A 21,071-nucleotide genomic window follows, 5' to 3' on the forward strand; every position below is an offset into this window, starting at 1 on the left:
CCAATAAACCCCTCAGGTCTCAACTTCATTTGGTTGAAGAAAAGAAAATCGCAAAGACTGCCGAAGGAGTCTGAAGACCGGATATATGAAGTATAACTAACAAATATTAATGAAGTTTCACCTTGTACCAACCACGTCCGGGAAAAACCGTCTTCGGCCCGCCCCCTCATGAATATGTGGAGAGCGCTGCCCGCCGCTCACTGCCCCGCCCTCTACTCTTCTCCCTCGCAACGGACTCTCTCCCCTCAAACGGGAAACAAGATGGCGGCGGCAGGTCCGAGTACTCGGGCCTCTTCCGCGGTGGCAGCGGCAGCTCTGAGTCGGCGGAGCCGGCGGGGCCGCTGTGACGAGGTGGCGGCAGCCAAGACTGGGGCCCAGGGCCCGGCCTCAGGGCACGCACTGCTGGTATTGCCACAGCCGTTGCTGCAGCCACAGCCGCGGCCGGAGGAGTCGGGCTGCGCCGGGTGCCTGGAGACCCCGGGGGAAGCGGCGGCCCTGCCTTGCGGCCACTCGCTGTGCCGAGGCTGCGCCCAACGCGCTGCCGACGCAGCGGGCCCAGGTTGCCCGCGCTGCCGCGCCCGCGGCCCGACTTGGGGCCGCCGTCGGGCCCGCGACGACGGCCAGGCCAACGCTGAGGTGCTGGGCGAGCGCGCCCGCCGCAGTCAGCCGGAGCGCTGCCGCCCGCGCCGGGACGGGGGCGCGGCCGCCGCGGAGCCCAGACTGGAGCAGGAGCCGCGCGCCGCTCCGGCGGAGCCAGGTGGGACTTCCTTTCCTCCCCTTGGGGTCCGGCGCGAGGCCGTGCGCGCCGAGACCGGCCCGGGTAACGGGTGGAGGGTCCCAGGCCCTACTGGAGCGTGTGTGGAGAGTTCTTTCGGGGTTGGAAGCGGGGTCTGCCCAAGTGTATTATATGTTTCTGAATTTTGAACTTTGGAATGAAGTACGGGCCCGATGGATTTGAGGGGCAATTGAGGGGATCCTGCGCTTTTTTTAAGTCCGAAGTTTGGAGGGAACCTTAGCATTCTTGTAACAGGTTGGGATTGCTGTGTGGGAGGAGGGGACTGAACTTCACGGGCCCTGGAGGATCAGAGAAATGCTTGGTTTAGTGTAGGGTGAAGAGCTTGAGGTAGAATTGTTTATGGGCCTGGATGGATCAGTGAGAGATGCGGAGTATCTGGAGTTTAGAGAGCAGGTTGAATTTGAGGATGTGACGGAGCTTTTCAGACTTGAGAGTAGAGTGGGTTGAGGGAATGAGCTCACATGTGCATTTTCACAAAATCTTAAAAAATGCATGTTTAGTCCAGCCTGGCACATAACTGAGGAAACAATAAATGACGGCTATTTATATTTATACTAACACTAATAATAAGCTCGCGGGGGAAAAAAGCTTGAAGGATGGGGTTTAAAAGTCTAGAAAACAGAGAGTGGTTGGCGGGGGCTGCTTTTATCGCAATGGCAGTGCAGGTTTCCTACTGTCATCCTGGCAATTAAAAGTTTCAGGACTGTTGCCTTCAACTTTGCCTTTCTTACCTCCTCTAGCCTGCCACTCTTTGGTACTGAACTGGACGTAGAAAGTGCCCCGTTTAAAACACAAAACAAAACTGTTATAGCTTAATTTAGGACTCTGAGACACACCCAGTCAACACATCTCCAGCTTTGATAAAAAATGCTTACCTAGGAGATTTTCAAGAGGCATAATCAGGAAAGGCCAGATATTTGCACCTTTTGCGTTGCAAATTCTGCCTCGTGTTATTTTCTGTAGGGTAAAGGAGGCATTGCTTATGTATGAAAGTGCAGTCCCTAGAAACTACAGGTACCAGAATGCAGCTTGTTTTGATTCAAACAGACACCTGCCATTGTACTAGGAAATCCTTTATTTCTGTGTCTTACCTTTCTGTATTTCCTCTTTTAAGCAACACAACATCCTTATGAGATAGGTGCTTTTATTCCATTTGACAGATGAAACCAACGTCCAGAGAGGTTAAGTAACTTGCTAAGGACAAAAACCCAGTTCCACTTGATTTCTGCTCAAATCAGGGATGAAGGATTCCTCAAATGTCATCTAATTTGTGGATGCTGTGTGATGATCTCATGCTACTTAATTTGTTTCAAATTCTGAGATTATGTCCAAAAAATAAGATAGTATTTTTCTAGTCTCTTTATTAGTACTCTTGATTACTTGGTCAAATAGGGTAGGAATTTCTATTGGGTTGGCCAAAAAGTTTGTTTAGTTTTTTCCACATGATGGCTCTAGTAGCACTTAGTTATCTTTAACTTCATTCGAAACAATTTTATTAGATTGTATTGTGACAGCTGTCACATTAGTGTGCATTAAAAAAAAAACATCAAAATTGGTGAATTTTTGTGCAGCCACTTTAATATTGAGAATGTGAGAAGATATGCAACACTTTTGGCATATTATGTATGCTTTGTTATTTCAAGAAAGGTAAAAACTCAACTGAAGCGGAAAAAAAGATTTGTGCAGTGTATGGAGAAGGTGCTGTGACTGATCGAATGAGCCAAAAATGGTTTGTGAATGTCTTGGTAGTATTGACACTTTGGCCAATAATTCTGTGCTGTGGGGCTGTCTTATGCATTGGAAGATGTTTAGCAGCACCCTTGGCCTCTACCCACTAGGAGCCAATAGGGGGAGATAGCTGACATACTCAAAATATCCAAATCAATAAAAATTATTGGTGAAAATGAAAAATTCTTATTTTACAAAAAACCATACAGACTTTTGTGGCCAACCCAATATTTTTTTTCCAAAGCCTGGACTCCCTTGCTAAAATACCTGGTCTAAAATTTGAATCATGAGAGGGGTTTGTGAAAACCTTTTTCCTTGAAGAAATTTATCATAAAGTGATTAAGGAAAATTATATAAAATGAGGTTCCAAATTAGTATCTGTTGAGTCACTGAGGATTCAGTTATTTTAAATGTTTGTATGAGTACCATAAATGAAAAATATTTTTCGTTAAATTTTCTTGTTGTTGATCATTAAGTGTATATAATTAAATGCTTATTAAGTCAATGCATTATAGAAGAATATTGCTAGACAGGGTTTGGGAATTATTTTCTAGCTTTAGCAAGTGAGTTATCTGGACCTCTTTTTTAAAATTTATTTTGTACAAGGTTTTATTTATTTATTTTTAGAGAGGGGGAAGGGAGGGAGAAAGAGAAGGAGAGAAACACTCATCCACAAGAGAAACACCTATCCTCTGCCCCTTGAACGCGCCCTGACTGGGGTCCGAGCCCACAACCCAGGCATGTGCCCTAACTGGGAATCGAACTGGTGATCTCTCACTTTGTGGCCTGACTCCCAACCAACTGAGCCACACCAGCCAGGGCTGCACGCTGGACTTCTTTAGGTAATTTTATATATAATCCTCACACAAGGACATGGTTATTGATGAGAGAGAGAGACAGAGAGAGAGAGAGAGAAAGAGAGAGAAACATCAATGTGAGAGAGAGACTGATCTGTTGCTTCCTGCATGTGCCCCGACTGATGATCAAACCTGCAACCTTTTGGTGTACAGAAAAATGCTCCAACCAACTGAGCCACCCTACCAGGGCTACAATATTTTTTTAATTTAAAATATTAATAGGCAATGTATTCACATAATTCAAACAATATAAAAAAGTACACAATAAAAGTTTCCTCCTACCCCTTCATTTCGCACTTCCACCAAAGATTCTTGTTTACTCTTCCACAATTTTTTATGCTTATACATGAAAATTCAAATTTACATATATTTTTTTACACAAAAGATTGTATATTGTGCACCATGTTCTGTAGCTTGCTTTTTTTCATGTAACAGTGATGGCAATCTTTTCATCATTTCTGTACTGGAAATCTTTTTATGTCAGTACATAGAAGGTTTCTTCATTCTACTCACAATTGCAAAGAATTTCATTAAATGGATATGATATAGTTTACTTACCCATTTGTTGGTGGACATTAACGTTGTTTTTAATCTTTTACCATTATACCTAATTGTTTATAAAATTTTTATATGAATGCATATGTACATTTTTACAGAGAGGTCACCTGTAGCTTTCACCAGATTCTCAAACAGTTGCAAAAAAAGGTTAAAAGAACCATTGCTTTAACTCAGGTCCCTCATTGTACAGGAGGAATGAGGCCCAGAACAGAGAGTGACCAGCTAAAGGTCATTGTGAATTAGTAGCAGATAAACAAGGGCTGAACGAATAACCCATTAATAAAGGCCAAAACATAGCCTAATTTATAATTAAGTGATCATGGTGGCTTTTAGTAGGGAAAACTAAAAATACCAGTTTCATAAATACATACATTGCACTTTTAGGAGTAGGAAATAAACGTTTATTTAGTAATTTAGGTATATTCAGAAGTATTGTATTTAATAGACTTTTGGCATAGTTAGGTCAATTGATAGAATAAAGGTCAGGCCTGTTTTATAATACTGTAAATGAAATTTCATAGTAGATATACTGGTGTTGAAGTGAAATTCTTACAATTTAAAAAATTTTGTTGAAGCCCCATGGCTCTTTAGGAGTTGCGTTGTCTATAATATAAAAAAAAGTGGAAGAGTTTACTTCTTGAAAATTTTGGTTGTGTGGCGACATTTTTGTTTTTTTGCCAGGTTCTTGGCAAGGTTTAAAGTTCAAAACTTTAATGATTCCTGTATAAAATGTTTTATTTTATTTTTATATGCATTGTCAATTTGCTTTTGGAAATATAGTATCAGTTGACTTGTGCAACACCATGTGTAAAGTCTAAGTCAGTGATCATTTTATGAACCCAGATTTCAACTTTATGTTCTTTGAGGATCTGCAGCTCATTGTATATATTGACCTACGAAGTATTTGAACCATTTTGAGCCATATTGAGCAAGTATATAATGAATGCCTACTCTTTGCCAGGCATGTTCTAGGTCTTTGGAAGACATCAAGGGTTAAAATACTCAAAAGATCTCTCTCTCTTGGAGCTTATGTTGTAAATTTAGAGACAGTTCCAGTCCATTGATTTTTTTTTTCTTTTCTCTTTACAACCTTATAAAGGACAATGAGCGAAGGTCTCGAGCTCCTCTAGCTGCTTCAAGCTGGACATGGTCGTGGTCCTACCTACCCCTGGGTTCAGAAAACCCTAATAAGAGTGGGGGTGTGGAGGGGCCAGGCCAGGCCATTGATTTTAAAAAAGAAAATTTACCACATAGGTAGATTTGCAGCTATGTGCAAAAGTATATAGGCCCTATTGTTAATAATTAATGGATGTTAAGAATTCATTTAGCCTTATGATTTGAAATCAAGCATGGTCTTTCTAAATTATGCTGCCTTTGAACTTGAAACCAAGACCTTTTTAGGACAGTTCTTTTTCTTCTGCTGTGGGTAATAATTAAAGAAAAAAGCTAGACAGAGGTTGATGAATTTTTTTAATTGGCTGTTTAAAATTTTTATGTATTTGTAGTGTTAAAAGCAAATATCAAAAATTGAACAGATCAGCCCCGACCTGCTGTAGTTCAGTGGGCTGGGTGTTGTCCTGCAAAGCAAAATGTCGGTGTTTTGATTCCTGGTCAGGGCACATGCCTGGGTTGTGAGCCAGGTTTCTGGTTGTGGGCATGTGAGAGGTAACCTATAGAGATTTCTCTCCCTCTCTTTCTCCCTCCTCTTCCTCTCTCTAAAGATAAATAAACAAAATCTAAAAAATTTTTGAATAGATCAAAAAATTGAATAGTGCCTCATTTATCCTTTCCTTTTATCCCACTGCAAACTCCTCTTTCACTTAGGATTAGCATTTACAGTAGTCCCACTCTATATCGCGGTTCACTTATTGTGGCCTCACTGTATCGCGGGATTTTTAAAAATATTATATTTAATTATTTATCCCGGATTTTTCGCTATATTGCGCGATTCGGTGGTACTTCGTACGTATGTTGTTAAAGTTATGTAGGTTTAAGAGTGTAGAATATGTTTAAGAACGTAAGTAGTGTTTATAAAAGTGTGGAAAATGTTAAGGGAGTGGAAAGGTTAATAAGGGACTGGGAATGGTTTATAAGTGTGTGGGAAGGGTTTATAAAGCCTTAAAATATATATAAATATTAAAATAAATGTAAGGTTCCTACTTTGCAGATTTTCACCTATCGTGGGGGAGTCTAGAACGTAATACCTACGATAAGTGAGGGAATACTGTATACATTTAAGAAATAAACCAGTAGTTCTGGTTTATTACTCAGTTGGCAGATAATGTTTACTACGTGTGCAGCCTAAATTGCATTTAGGACTAGTGAATAATGAAATCATATGATTGTAGTATAAAAGGACAGGAATTTCCCTGACCTATATGGATTTGTTTTAAAATGTAAAGTGACTCAACTTTTTATCCTTAATGACACATATTCCAAAATTTGAGAGTGTCCTTATGGGTTGTACTAATGCAGGAAATATTTGCCAGGTGCCTATGTGTTTTTTGAAACTCAGGATGAGGTTACCTCAGTAATTAAGCATTAATCACCATTGAAGGAATAGTTTTATTCTGTAGAACTCAGAATTGAGCAGCAGGAATTTATGAGGTATTTGTTTTTATTCATTCATAATTCTTGTCTAACTTCCAGTTAATCTTGGAAAAGTTGCCTACCTTGAATTCATTTATATCTGAGTCTGCTTGCATGTAGGATGTAGGATATGTTTGTCAAATTTCATTCCATTAATTCAGTCAGCATTTTGGGCTACACACTGTGTAAGATCGTCGTCGGCAGCCGTCCGTCTCGAGAGACGATGGTGTAGCTTCTTAAGAGTCTTATCTGCACCGCCGAGAATGGCTGTGCAGTCCGACTCGGGAGTGACACGGTATCTGTCTCCTCCCGTGTTGAATCGACATCTTGCGATGACGCTGGAGTGTCCTCTCCAGTGAAGCTGAAGCTACAGAGCCTGGGCAGGGTGATATGGAGGGTCTGCTGTTGCCCATGCAGCAGACCCCCCCTCTCTTCGCAGCTGAAGGGTCCAAGGGAAAGACGGAGTCAATACAGCTTGGCTTCAGGTGCGCCGCAGGAGTTGCCGGTGTTGACTACAACGTCGAACCGCCTTAGGGACTCCGGCTCCGGATTTTCTGTCGGGGTTTACTCCCTTAGCCTTTCCCCTGAAGAGGTATGCCGCAAGGCAGCGGAGGTTTTTTGGAGTCAGAGTTTTCCTTCTCTGATGTGCCCTGACTGGAAGATCGAACCAGCGACACTTAGCTCGCAGGCCGACGCTCAATCCACCGAGCCAAACCAGCCAGGGCACTGTGTAAGATAATACAATAAAAAAGGTGAATAAGGTATATTCCCTGTTCTTTTAAGATTCTATAGTCTGGTTGGGGAAACACACCTTATCAAATAACAGTATAAAGTGGTGAGGTAAATGCATGATGCCAACGGAGTATAGAACAGTTTTCAACCTTTTTCATCTCATGACACATATAAACTAATCAGTAAAATCCTGCGGCACACCATATATATATATATATATATATATATATATATATATATATATATATTTTGTTTTTTTTTTTGCCACTCTGACAAAAAAAAATAGGTATAATTTTGATTCATTTATACCAGATGGCTATTGTGTTGGCTATTGTCATTTTCTAATTTAACAATCAAAGGGAAAAGAGACCAGTGCCCCAGACTAAATAGTGGGTATTACATGCTTTAAAAATTCTTGTGGCACACCCACTGAAAATTGCTGGAGTATAGGAATGGGAAAACTGACTGACTGGAGCTGAATGCTGAAAAATGAGTAGGAATTCACCAGGTTAGGGAGGAAGGGATGGCCATGTCAGGCAGAAGAACCTGCATATACAAAGGCGTCAGGTGCTTGGCATATTCAGGTACTGACAGGAAGTTAAATATAGATGGAATGTGGGGCTGGAATGGGGAAGAAGAGAAAAGACTGAAGAAGTTAGATTATGAATGGCATGGTATGTCATGCTAAAAGAATTTGGGATTTCACCCTATTGACAGTGTAGGGCTCTTAAAAGATTTCTAAGTATTGGCATTTAACATCATCATAATGTGCTTTAGAAAGATAGTACTGGTTGGAGTGTGAAGGAAAGGTGTGTGTAGAAACTGGAGGAAGGGAATCCAGTTCGGGGCTATTTTAAGTAGTGCAGGCAACAGTTGAAGAGGGGCTGGACTGGTTGAAAACAGTGGCCGTGGGGATGGATGGTTCTTTCAGTCATTCATTAATTTAGTAACCATTTGAGGGCCTCCTATATGCTAAGCCGTAGAGCTACAGACTGAAAGCATAATTCTGTCTCTTAAAATCATTGTAGTTGGGAAGATGGGTATATATGCAACTGAAATGTAGTGTAATAAATGCTATTGTAATGCAACATGTAATTGTAGAAGTCATTAGAGTATGAATAGAGAAAGTTCTGGAGACAGACTACCTGTGTTCGATTTCCAGCTCTGCCATTTATAGGTGTGTGTCATGCTTAACTTCTCTATATCTTAGTTTCCTCATTTTGAAAATGGGGGTAGTAATAGCAAAGTTGCAAGGTTATTTTTAAGACTGAGTTATTAGGATACTTGACTCAGTAAATGGCTCAATAAGAGTTAGCTGTTTATGCATAAAGAGAACCCAGCTTCAGTGAAAGGTAGACACTTGATTATAGGTATTCAGTTAAGTGGATGAGGGCAGGGTAAAGATGTGGGGAAAGAGTGCATTTAAAAGCATAGGAGTGTGAAAGAACAAGGAGGTCTAGGGATTGTTAAGTAGGAGTTGTTGGAGTATAGAGGACAAAGGGTGGAAGGAAGTAGAATTGTAAGAAAAAAGCAGTTACTGGATAATAGCGGACTTTGGATGCTGGGCTGAGTAAGGATCCACCAAGAGTTTTAAAGAGGAGTTATTTTTGTATTTTAGAGCGATCACAACTATGGCTGTAATGTAGCAAATGGATTGAAGAGACTAAATTCTCTTAGCCAGATGACTGAGATAAGCTGAAGACTCTTCAACATGTTACAAATATCCAGAAAGGCTGGGTGATACAGAGAACAATTCTTTTAAATGCATTTCTGAGTTTGTAGGAAAGACAGGAAAATCTCAGGTTCCAGAAACAAAAATAGAAGTAAAACCCAAAACTTTAGTAAACCCTTGAGCTCATGCTGTGTTGTTCTGGAGCAGGGTGAAGGGGTGGACTGAGGGGTTATTTCTGGTTTTCTATTTCTAGCTGATTGCATTTTAACCGTGTCGAAGAAGGAAACAAAACTAAACTTTCTGCATAAAGTTGGAATCTTGATATGCTGCATCCTAGGTGACAGGGTGGGCTAGAGAAAAATCTTCCCAATGACACAAGTCAATAAAAAATCTTGTCTTGATTTGCCTGGGCTGTATGCAAAGAGTAAATGGAAAAAGTCTTACCTGAGACATTGAAGCGTAAGATCTATACCTCACCCATATCTGGGATCTGAATTTATATTATATGGGACAGGTATCCCCATATTGAGAAATTAATATAAAAGCTGACTTAAGACTAGTAATATCCCTGGATCACAGGAGAAAGATGAAACAATACTCCAAGAGGTACTCCCATATCTCAGGCCACAAGGGATTCTTACAGAAGAAATAAGTCCAACTGAATTTGAATTTATAATTAAAAATTACAGCCCTGACTGGTGTGGCTCAATTGGTTGGGCATCGTTCCACAAAGTGAAAGGTTGCCCGTTGGATTCCTGGTCAGGACACATACCTGGGTTGTGGGTTTGGTCCCCAGATGGGATACATACAAGAGGCAACCAATTGATGTTTCTCTCTCACTTTAATATTTCTCTCCCTCTCTTTCTCCCTTCCTTCCCCTCTCTCTAAAATTAAATAAATAAAATCTTTTAAAAATTATAAACAAGAAAACAGATTTCTACCACAAACGAGAGTCAGCAGATATAATAAGCAAAAGGATTATAGCTCCAAGAATTGGGATAGTAGAATGATGGTTTGAAAGATAATTTAAATGAGTGTATTTTAAGTGACTAAAGATGTTAAAGAATTGACATCCAAAAAAATGAATAAGACATCATGAAACAGGCACATTTGAAAAAGAATTAAACAATGAAAAATATAGGTTAAAAAACTCAGTAAATAACTTAAAGCAATAGATTACAGGGAGAAAATCGGTAAGCTGGGAGTTAGATGTGAGGAAATTTTGAGAATGCAAAACACTAAGATGAAGGAAGATATAAAAGATCAGGAAGACCCAATATCTAATATTAAATTTCAGAAGGAGAAAAATAGAATAAGGGAGATGTAGAATTTAAAGAGATGATGACTTGAGAATACAGTATTCCCTCACTTATCGCGAGTATTACATTCTAGACCCCACCCCCACCCCCCGCGATAGGTGAAAATCCCCGAAATAGGAACCTTACATTTATTTTAGTATTTATATAGACTTTAAGACTTTATAAACCCTTCCCACACACTTAGAAACCATTCCCAGTCCCTTATTAACCTTTCCCACCCTCTTATTAACCTTTTCCACACTTTTAAAAACACTACTTATGTTCTTAAACATATTCTACACTCTTAAACCTATGTAACTTTAACATACGTATACAGTACTATAAAATTTTATATGGGTACTCACCAGTGACGTATACTACAATAAATGATGAAGATGATAATTAGCTGTGCAGTACTGATGACTATGAAGGTGATGAAAATGAGAGGAATTACTGCACAGCAAAGAAGAGCATTACAGCTCTTCTAAAAGCATCACTTCATTAGATGCTTCTTCAGGTGGTGCAGTCGTATCTTTGACCTTGTCTGTAACTTCTACTTCCACTAAAGGTGTAGGCGTAACCAACCTCTTCGTTTGAGTGATGAACATAGTTATGGGGAGTTGCTGGCGCTGCTTCTTCTGATTGAGAATATTTTTGTAAACTGACATGGCACTGTTGATTGAATTTGCAAACTACAATGAACGAACCATATGGGGGTCCCATTCTTCAGCCACTCGTTGAAGTTCTTTGGCCATTCTGACCATGGTTGCAAGACGATCAAGTGTTAGGCCAACCTCCTCCTCTTCTTCCCCCCGTTGTTCATCTTGTTCCTCATCCTCTTCTTCACTTGCTGACTTAGTCAGCTCCTCCAGGTCTTCTTCTGTCAACGGTTGAGAGTGCACATCGATCAGGGTATGAACGTCTTCAGTAGCCAGGTCACTGAAGCCCTCTCCCAGTATTTTTGCCAGCTTCATGACCTTATCCGCCGCAGAGTGATGGATTTCATCAGGAGAGAATCCCTTGTAATCATGGACCACTTCTGGCCACAATTTTTTCCAGCTGGCATTCAAAGTCTCACTCTTCATCTCCTTTATGGCCTTTTGAATATTTTGAAGACACGAGGCAATTGTGTACTCACGCCAGTACGCCTTTAGCGAGAAGTCTTCAAGTCCATAGCTTCAACGGGGTTTTGCAGGGCGTTTCGGGTGCAGAGTGCCTTAAAAGCACGAATAACGCCTTGATCCATTGGCTGAATGAGTGATGTGGTGTTTGGCGGCAAGAAGTCTCTCTGGACGCCATCATACATCAGATTGACAACATGGCCTCCAGCATTACCCATTTTCAGAAGCACTTTGAAATCAAGGCCTTTCTCTGACAGATAAACCTTAACCTATGGGATAAAACATTGATGAAACACATCAGTTGTGAGGAGTTTCATGATCCAAGCCTTAGGGTTGTGCATCCAGTACACAGGCAACACATTCTTATTTTCGTTTTTTAGGGCCCTTGAGTTCTTGGACTTATAAATAAGCCCTGGCTTTATCATAAAGCCTGCAGCATTTCCACACCTGATTAGTTACCCTGTCTTTTTGGGCCTTGAAACCAGGGGCTTTTGCTTCTAATCCTTCATTATGAAAGTGTGAGATGGCATCTGTTTCCAGAATAAGCCCGTTTCATCCATGTTGAAAACTTGTTCAGGCTTATAGCCTCCTTCCTCAATGATGTCTTTGAATGTGTGTTACGTACTCCTCAGCTCCAGCTTTATCCGCAGAGGCAGCCTCTCCATGCAGAGAAATGCTCTTGAGTCCAAAGCGTTTCTGATATCTGTCAAACCAGCCCTTGCTGGCACTGAATGGGGTTGGTCTGGTTGGAGAAGCACTTGAAGGTCCTGCTTCAGCATCGTCGTCGTCATCCTCTTCTTCATTCTCATCACCGTCGTGATCATCCCTTTTTGCTGCTAAACAATCATACAGTTGGTTGGCCTTCGTCCGGGTGGTGTTTGTATCAAGTGAGATATTCTTTTTCTGCAATCGTTTATCTACACAGCTAATGCAGACTCCATCTTCACAATGATCTTATTGTGGGAAGTAACCACCCTCTTTGCTGTTTTGTTGAAAGTCACTGATGCTGTAGACCTGATATTCTTCTCGTACTTCTTTATATAACGAACCATAGACTCATTGATCCAGTAATGGGGGCCAACAGACACATAGCTTCTCCCTTCCTTCAACATATTGAGAAGTTCCACCTTCTCTTTTATGGTAAGCATCTTCCTCTGGCACTTGGGTTCAATGCCAGAATCCTTAGAAGATGCAGAACGTTTGGGTGCATCGTAGGGCTTGCAATAAATTCAGTCTTTAAGGAAAATTTCACATAACACAACACTGCAGAGCAAAATTACGCACAGCAATTGGAGGTAGGAGTGAAGTGGACAAGGCGAGATGCAGAATGTACGCGTACAGTCCAGGATAGCAGACAGACTGATGCTACGGTTACTGAGCCAATCAGCGCCCAGGATACAAAAGACAATGCTCTGGTTGGTCGCCTTCCATCAATCAGCCAATCGTGTGCCATGTACAATCTCACGTAGGCAAATGAGCTCGAGTGTACATCTCATTTTCAGCGTAATGTGTTTGTTCTTAAAAATAATACATACTGTAAACAGTGTGCAGTATTTTATTTCGATTTAATATTCTTTTAATGTTAGAATCATTTATTTTTTAATATATTTTTTGAAAATTTTTAGGCAAAAATCATTAAAGTCATAAATAAAAAGCATATAAATACGTATACAGTACCGCAAAATCCCGTGATACAGTGAAAAATCTGCGATAAATTATTAAATATAATATTTTTTAAAATCCCACGGTACAGTGAGGCTGCGATAAGTGAACCGCGATATAGAGAGGGACTACTGTACTTTGGAATTAATAAAGAGACATGAATCTTTAGGTTTAAGACTCATGATCCTCTAGCAGGAAGTAAATGAACAAAACAAGACCTTACAACTAAATACATTGCAATGAACCAAAGACACTACAGTATTTAAAGCAGCCAGAAAGGAGCAACAATCAGACTGAGAGCAGACATCTCTTAAGAAGAGAAGCCAGAAGAAAATTGAATGCTATCTTCCAAGTGTTGAGAGAGATCTGAATTTCATACTCAGCTAAGTTATTCTAGAGTGAGGGCATAATAAAAATACAGAGAATTTGCCACACTGTTTCTTAAAGAATTATTACTAAATGTACTTCAGGAAGAAAGAAATATAACTTACAGGCTAGAGTAGGATACAAGAAATCATGGTGAACAAAAATTGGTAGGTAAACTTAGCCAACATTAACTGTATAAAACAAAAATAATTATGACTTAATTTGTGGAGGCTAAAACAAAGTGGGACTGAAATACAGGCAAGGGTGAAGTGTAAGCTGGGGGAGGGAGGAATTGATCAGCATTAAAGAGTTCTAAGGTTCTATATATAGTTCAGGACAAGGATAGAGATATTGATTGGCTTTAGGCTTTCAGTCAGATACATACTAAAAATTTAAGGATAACCACTAAAAGAACAGAATTATGATGTATAACTTGATCTACTGTACTCATATATCGAACCATACAGCTCCCAAATTAGAGAATATATGTTATTTTTAAACAAATTTGAGATATTTACATAATTAGGCACAAAGTTTTAACAGATACCTAAGATTGATATATAAGTCATGTTATCTGACTCAGTACAATAAAATTAGAAATAAATAACACATATAACCAGTTCCCCTCATATCCAATTCCTTGCTTGAAAATTAAAAGGCAAAACCAAAAACTTCTAAATAATGTATAGATGATAAACAGAATCATGGAAATTGGAAAATATTTATAATTGAATGACAAAAGGAACACCCTACATATCAAAATCTATGGAATGTAGCTGAAACAATCTTTAGAGGAAAATTTAAGTGCCTATACCATATTTCATTAAATCTTAAGATTCTATGATTTATAAGATACATTATTATTTTCCAAATAGAATGCTTTCTTACCACTTAGACTTTTTAACTTCATACTTTGAAAGAGCTTTTATACATTTATTTAGATGTAGATTTAGCATAATCATTTGTGCATATATTTATAAAAGGAAGTGAATAAATTAGTAGAATATTCCTGTGACTTCTTCATATTCAGAATCTGATTCTTCTAAAGCATTTTGTGACTGAATCACAGAGGTTTGTGTTTTGCTATATTTTATATTATTTTCTTAGATTCCTAGAAATTAAATTATTAGATGAAAAGTTACAGTTTATAATTTTTTTGTATGTGGGCTGTGACATTTTGATTTGATTAGTTCTTTGCCAAAGGATAGTTATAAGACACAAATAGTGTAAGTTAATGAATGTAGTAGTAATCTGTGGTGTTAATTATGGTACTTAAGTAAGCAGCCTTAAAATTTGATATTAATGTTTTATTAGCTTTTAACTTTTTCTCTGTGTACTTCCCCTTCTTCCTAGGTAAATACTCTTTATATGACCAACTGTAAATTATTACTTGTCTTGGGTAAGTGGGTAAGTGAGCAATTGTGTTAGTTTAAGACAGTTGGTATTTGGCTGTCATCTGTATTCATGGAGAGTTAGGAATAAACTAAAAAATAGTAGATAAAATAGAAACCACTTTAGTTTGGTTTTAGAACACATATATTTCTACCTTCCTATTGCTGGTATGCATCATTTAACATTAAACTAACTTCTTTTGCATATTCCATTTCACAGTGGTTGTTCGGGAACTTAGTGAGTAGTATAAGCAGGTAACTTTGAGATTAACACGGATAATACCCTCTTGTTTCCCTTGTATCTGCATTTAATATGTTTTGCTACTTCTTGGTGTTCTATGCAGTGCTTAGGTGTTTAGTTTTATAATTCTTTGATGTTCTATAGTTGTTTCACTCACATATATTTTTCTTTCCTTAGTAAGATTGTAAGTTTCTTTAGGACTTGAACCACTCATATTCTGCCTTTATTATATATCTGTCTTGACTTTCTCAAAGGAATATTCTCTACTTTTGTCTTCTTCCTCACTGCTCATTCCCTCCTTTGTAATGGTTTGTGCTTTTGTGATGAGAATCTTGTCTTCTCCACTGCTTATGAAGAATGTAGATTTGGCTTCTGGCTATGATGGAACAGATTGAAGCAGACAAACCAAAACTAGTGCTGAGAATAACTAGAAAAGCCTGATTCAGAAAAGAATCTATATGAAGGCATTGGTAAGTTGCCAAGGCAGCCAGGACTTGACATTTGTGGATTCCTGGCAAAGGGAGGGTACAGCTATTAAGAGGCAGAAAAGCCAGCAGAGCTTTTTCATGGAGATAGAAATTAAAAAACTAGTTCAGGGCTGCCAAGGCAACCAGAACTTGAGAGGCCAGATACCAGAGAGAAAGAAGGTACATCCCCCTCTCTGTGTTCCCCTCCCCCTGCCTTTTTCTCTTGAGGCATTTACTGATTCTGAAACTATGCAGAGTGAAAGGCTAAGAGGCTTCACAGAAAGCTACTGAAAAGCAAAGCACTTTTTTAGCGGTTCTTCAGGGTTGAGGAGAAAAACGTCAGGACCTTCTAAGGCAGGCAGGCTTGGTAAACATGTTCAGACTCTCAGTTGGACCCTTGAAGGGCTATAAACTAGAGTAGAAAGAGCTTTACAAGCTTTATAGAGATTGCAGCCTGCCTTGAATCAGCTCATGTCCTGCCCTCATTCTAATTGCCTGTCAGAGAACATGGTAAATCCTCTGTAGGAATATAATACCACCCAGAGCCTCTACATTTTTCATATACAATGAATGACATTCTAACAGAAGTTACCAGGTAAACCAAGAAACCACACCAGGAATAAAAACAGATAGTATAGAAATACATTCATGGTATCCCACTTATTTGATAATTTATTCAGTCAGACTCTAGTTGAAGGACATTTAGGTTGTTTCCAGTCTCTAATATTGAGTGATTTGCAGTGAATATTCTTGTACATACATCTTTGTACATATGTGTGATATTTATCTTTTAGATAAAGGATGCCGCCCTTGTTAACTATTGCCTTTATCAAACTTTTTGATCTTTGCCTATCTGATGCATAAAAGCATTTTGGTTTAAAATAGTTTAATATCTTGAAATATGAATGAAATTGAACAGATTTTAATATGTTTATGTCATCTAAATTTATTTTTCTCATGTTCATGTGCTTTGCCTATTGTTATATGGGGTCATTAGGCTTTTCAAAAAAAATTATTAAAGAGGTAGTAAGATATAGTAAGAACACAGATCCTAGAGCCAGATTGCTTGGGTTTAAATTATATCTCTTTCACTTGTAGCACTGTAGCCTTGGGCAAATTAAAGGCTCTGTACCTCAGTTTCCTTATTTGTAAACTGGAGATAATAGTGTCTCCACATTGGGCCATTATGAAGATAAACGAGTTAACAAATATACAGTGCTTAGAAATGGACTTCGCATAATATGCTACATAACTGCCAGCCCTCGTAATGCTGCTGCTGGTGATGGCAGAGATGGAAATTAGCCAGAGATTTTTTTTACTTGCCCAAAGGCAAATAGCTAGTGGAGTATTCGGATAAGGATCTAGGTCTTGGGACTCTAAGGGCAAAATCATTTTCCATTTTGCTGCACTGGTAAGTTGAACCCACAGACTGAGAAACTCAAACAGCCAGGTACCAAGGGATGATTACCTTTGGGTTTGAGAGTTGGTAGGGTAGCATTTTCCCAATAAAGTTCAGTGAGGTCCATTTTCTATTTTTGTATTGAATGTGGATGCTTTGACAATGAATGACACTTTATTCCTGAGGGTTTGGTGCAATTAGCAAAATGTTTGTCTTGTAGTTTGTTTTGTTTGTTTGCCTCTATTAATAACCAGCCACTACGCCCCAGAGAAAATCTAGGAAGGACCTTCAAGGAAGTATAGCTGCTCCTAAAATTTACAGTAGACTGAATGCAAGAGTCAGCTTAGGTCACTAGCTACAGGTGTGTGTCATTCTTAAGGCATCATATTATTAGAATTTCTCTTCCTGTTAAACAGAGTAGTCGTCAGAGGACAGACATCAAGAAAGTACTTGAACCATTGAATTAATTTACAAATACCAAAATATTCAGCATCTCAGTACCACCTGAAGTAGTTGCTAGCATTTCTTTTCTGTGAGGCGAAGGAAGGGTGAGTAGTTGTTTTATGCTACAGAAACACTTGAAAATTCCCATAGAAGTTGGGGGAGGGATTGGTGCATTTGAGACTGACTCCTTTGGACTAAGGAGTAAGGAGGCTGGTGTTACCTTTTCTGGTTCTTTTGGCATCTTTTTGCTTTCCCTATTATAATTATTTTTAAAGAATTTGCTTTTTTAGAGCAGTTTTAGTTTCACAACAAAACTGAGAAAAAGGTACAGAGATTTCTCATATATTCCCTGTTCCCATACATATGTAGCCTTCCCCATTATCAATATCAGAATGGTAGATTTGTTACCAAGAATGAACCTACTATGATATAAGGACCCAAAGTCCATAGTTTACATTAGGGGTTCACTCTTGGTGGTGTACATTCTGTGGATTTTGACAAATGTATAGTGACAGAGTATTTCACTGCCCTATGAATCCTCTGTGCCCTGTCTACCACCACCCCCTATCCCTGGCAGTATTTGGTGAATGTAAATTGGTACTCCTCCCCTACTCCTGCCAGTTTTTGGTTGTTTTTTTTTAACTTTCTAATAAGTTAGGGCATAGTAAGATTTCAATCAGTATGTGGAGTACCTACTTGGCCTTATTTATAATGAACTTTGGGATTTCTTAATAACTATTTCAAAGTGGATTTAGCTTTTCATATATGTATCAAAGGAGTTGGATCATTATCTTTGTTTCTTATAAATTGTACTTGACAATAAATCAGACCAAACCACAATTTCATTATCTCACTAACACCAAAGACAGTTTTATAGTTATTATAGATTCTACTGCATACCACTCTACTGGCTGAAATAGTTTAAAAAGTGTTTTCACTCTCATTATACTCATTTGATACTCATAGTCTGTCATGATAATAGGTATTCTGATTTTATAGAAGAGGAAGTTGGGATTCGCTTATCCAAGGCTCTGGAAGTTCTAAGTTGGGGACTGGGTTTTTAACTTCGTATTATTTACACTATATAATGACATTAAGCTCTTTGGACATTTTGTTCTAAATGTTAGCAAGAACTATTTTAGAGAAAGCAAATTTTTCAACAGTAAGGAAAAATTAACATCACTTCTACCAGGCTACCATTAAAATATTTTTGGTTTCTTGTGTTGGATAGTCGGCAGCCGTCCGTCTCGAGAGACGATGGTGTAGCTTCTTAAGAGTCTATCTGCACCGCCGAGAATGGCTGTGCAGTCCAACTCGGGAGTGACATGGTATCTGTCTCCTCCTGTGTTGAATCGACATCTTGTGATGACGCTGGAGTGTCCTCTCCAGTGAAGCTGAAGCTACAGAGCCTGGGCAGGGTGATATGGAGGGTCTGCTGTTGCCCATTTAGCAGACCCCCCCTCTCTTCGCAGCTGAAGGGTCCAAGGGAAAGACGGAGTCAATACAGCTTGGCTTCAGGTGCGCCGCAGGAGTTGCCGGTGTTGACTACAACGTCAAACCGCCTTAGGGACTCCGGCTCCGGATTTTCTGTCGGGGTTTACTCCCTTAGCCTTTCCCCTGAAGAGGTATGCCGCAAGGCAGCGGAGGTTTTTTGGAGTCAGAGTTTTCCTTCTCTGTGTTGGATAGTAGACTTATTTATTTATAAGCCTGAGTAGGATTATGCTCCTTGTATTGCTTCCCAAATAAAAATAAAGCTTTTGAATTTTTAAAAGTAGATATGAGAAGAATCTTATACTTTGTACCAGAAGAAACTATGATAGAATTTATTATTATATCTTGGCCCAAGGAAGGTCTTTCCAAATATGATGCAAAATGCAGAGGCCATAAAAGAGAAGTTTAATATAACTATATAAAAATAACCACTATAAGCAAAGTCAAGACGAATGATAGACTAGGAAAAGTATCGCTATTTTTGTGTGATGTAAGACTAATTTTTTTTATACAGGGTGAGCTTTAACAGATCAAGAAGAAAAAGTTAACGCAGTGGGAGTAAGGGAAATTCATGTATGTTTCATGTCAAAGGAAATGTAAATAACTAAAACATGAAAAGTACTCAGTTTACTCATAGTAATATGTAAAATTTCACCTAATAGATTGGCAAAGCTAAAATGTTTCAACATTGATTGTGTTGGAAAAGGCATGGGGGGGATGGCATTTTCATTCATTGCCATCAATACAGGCTTAATAAAGGAAAGGCAACTTGATGTTGTCTGTCAGAATTACAAAAACACATAGTCTGACCTCAACATCTGATTGCAGCAGTTTAATCTATGGATGTACTTGCAGGCATTCAAAATGATGAATATGTAAAATCATTTCTTATAGCATTGTTTTAATACTCTCTGGAGATTTAAACTCACCTTAATATCTGTATTTTTGGCTCTTCTCTTTATTCTTAGTATTAATTTGTCTTCTCTTTTTTTCCTAACCAGTTTTACTAGAGGTTAGTTTATTGGTCATTTCATTTAAAAAAATAGAATCAGCCAAGGTTGTTAGGTTTAATCAGCAGAAAACTACTCTCACAAACTTAAGCAGAAAAAGAATTTATCAAGAAAGAAAATTGGGTAAACCAGAATAATCAATCAGCCAGGTAGTCAGAGAACTTGACTTGGAAAAATAGCACCTAGGATCCAAGAGCAAAGTATATATAATATGAATTCTTTGAAATTTTTTGAAACTTCTTTGTTACCTAATATATTTTTAATTTTTTTCTTGTTTGCATTGAGGACTATGTAATTCTGTTCATTGGGTACATACATATATATATATATATATATATAAATATATATGATCAAGTTTGTTAATTTTATTATTCAATTTTTCTATATTTTTACTAACTTTTGGGCTTCCTGATCTGATTTTAATTATGGTGTGTTAACTTTTCTTATCATTATTTTGGACTTATTAATTTCTCCTTATAGTTACGTTAGTTTTTGCTATGATATATGTTCAATAAGTTTATGATTATTACATCGTCTTGATGGGTTGCCTTTTTTTTTAAGGATTTTATTTATTTATTTTTAGAGGGAGGGGAAGGGAGGGAGAAAGAGAGGAAAAGAAATACGAGTCTGAGCAAGAAAGATTGCCTCTCGAACAACCCCCAACTGGAGACCTGGCCCACAACCCAGGCATGTGCTCTGACAGGGAATTGAACCAGTGACCCTTCAGTTTGCCGGCTGGCTCTCAGTCCACTGAACCACACCAGCCAGCGCTCCCCTTCTCTTCTAAAACATCTAATCTTAAATACTTTCTGCCTATAGTTGGAAATGTATTTAAGGGATATGATTAAAATAGTCATCAGGACTTTTTTTTTAAGTGGATGAAGGTGATAGAATGTTTTATCTCCAAACCCAGCGTCTAACAATTCTCTAGTACTTGGTAGACCTTTAAGTTACTGTTTTCTGCATCTTCATTAGGTGCACTATTTCTAACTACCTTCCACTCTTCTCAGGTGTACTAAGATAAAGAGTCTTTCTAAAATACTTAAAACAACTGAAAAATGACAATTAACTTTTTGAGGAGCCTACTTTTTCTACAAGTATTTATCAACCTCAGTGGGATGTAGAGTTATGAGTATGTCAAAATAAAATACTGTTTCAGTCATTAAATATACATAGGTGTATATAGAAGTGTCATGTACATTTAAGGAGGTAGAAGTGTGTACTCGTACTTTCCCCCTCCTTTTTAATA

The 21,071-nt window shown here is 38.6% G+C and overlaps 1 protein-coding gene across 1 annotated transcript in view; it reads left to right on the forward strand.

Moving 5' to 3' along the window:
• The first annotated feature begins 257 nt into the window (after positions 1–257).
• The window catches only part of RNF169 (ring finger protein 169), a 73,969-nt gene continuing 53,155 nt past the window's right edge, over positions 258–21,071 (forward strand). Inside the window, exon 1 of the mRNA XM_090265470.1 lies at positions 258–757. Within this exon, the coding sequence (XP_090121596.1) occupies positions 262–757 (496 nt within the window). The 5' untranslated portion in view covers positions 258–261. The remainder of the gene's footprint in view (positions 758–21,071) is intronic.

This window comes from Furipterus horrens, unplaced genomic scaffold (assembly GCF_987537825.1).
Source record: "Furipterus horrens unplaced genomic scaffold, mFurHor1.1.pri manual_scaffold_2, whole genome shotgun sequence".
In the NCBI taxonomy this organism is placed as follows: Eukaryota; Metazoa; Chordata; class Mammalia; order Chiroptera; family Furipteridae; genus Furipterus; species Furipterus horrens.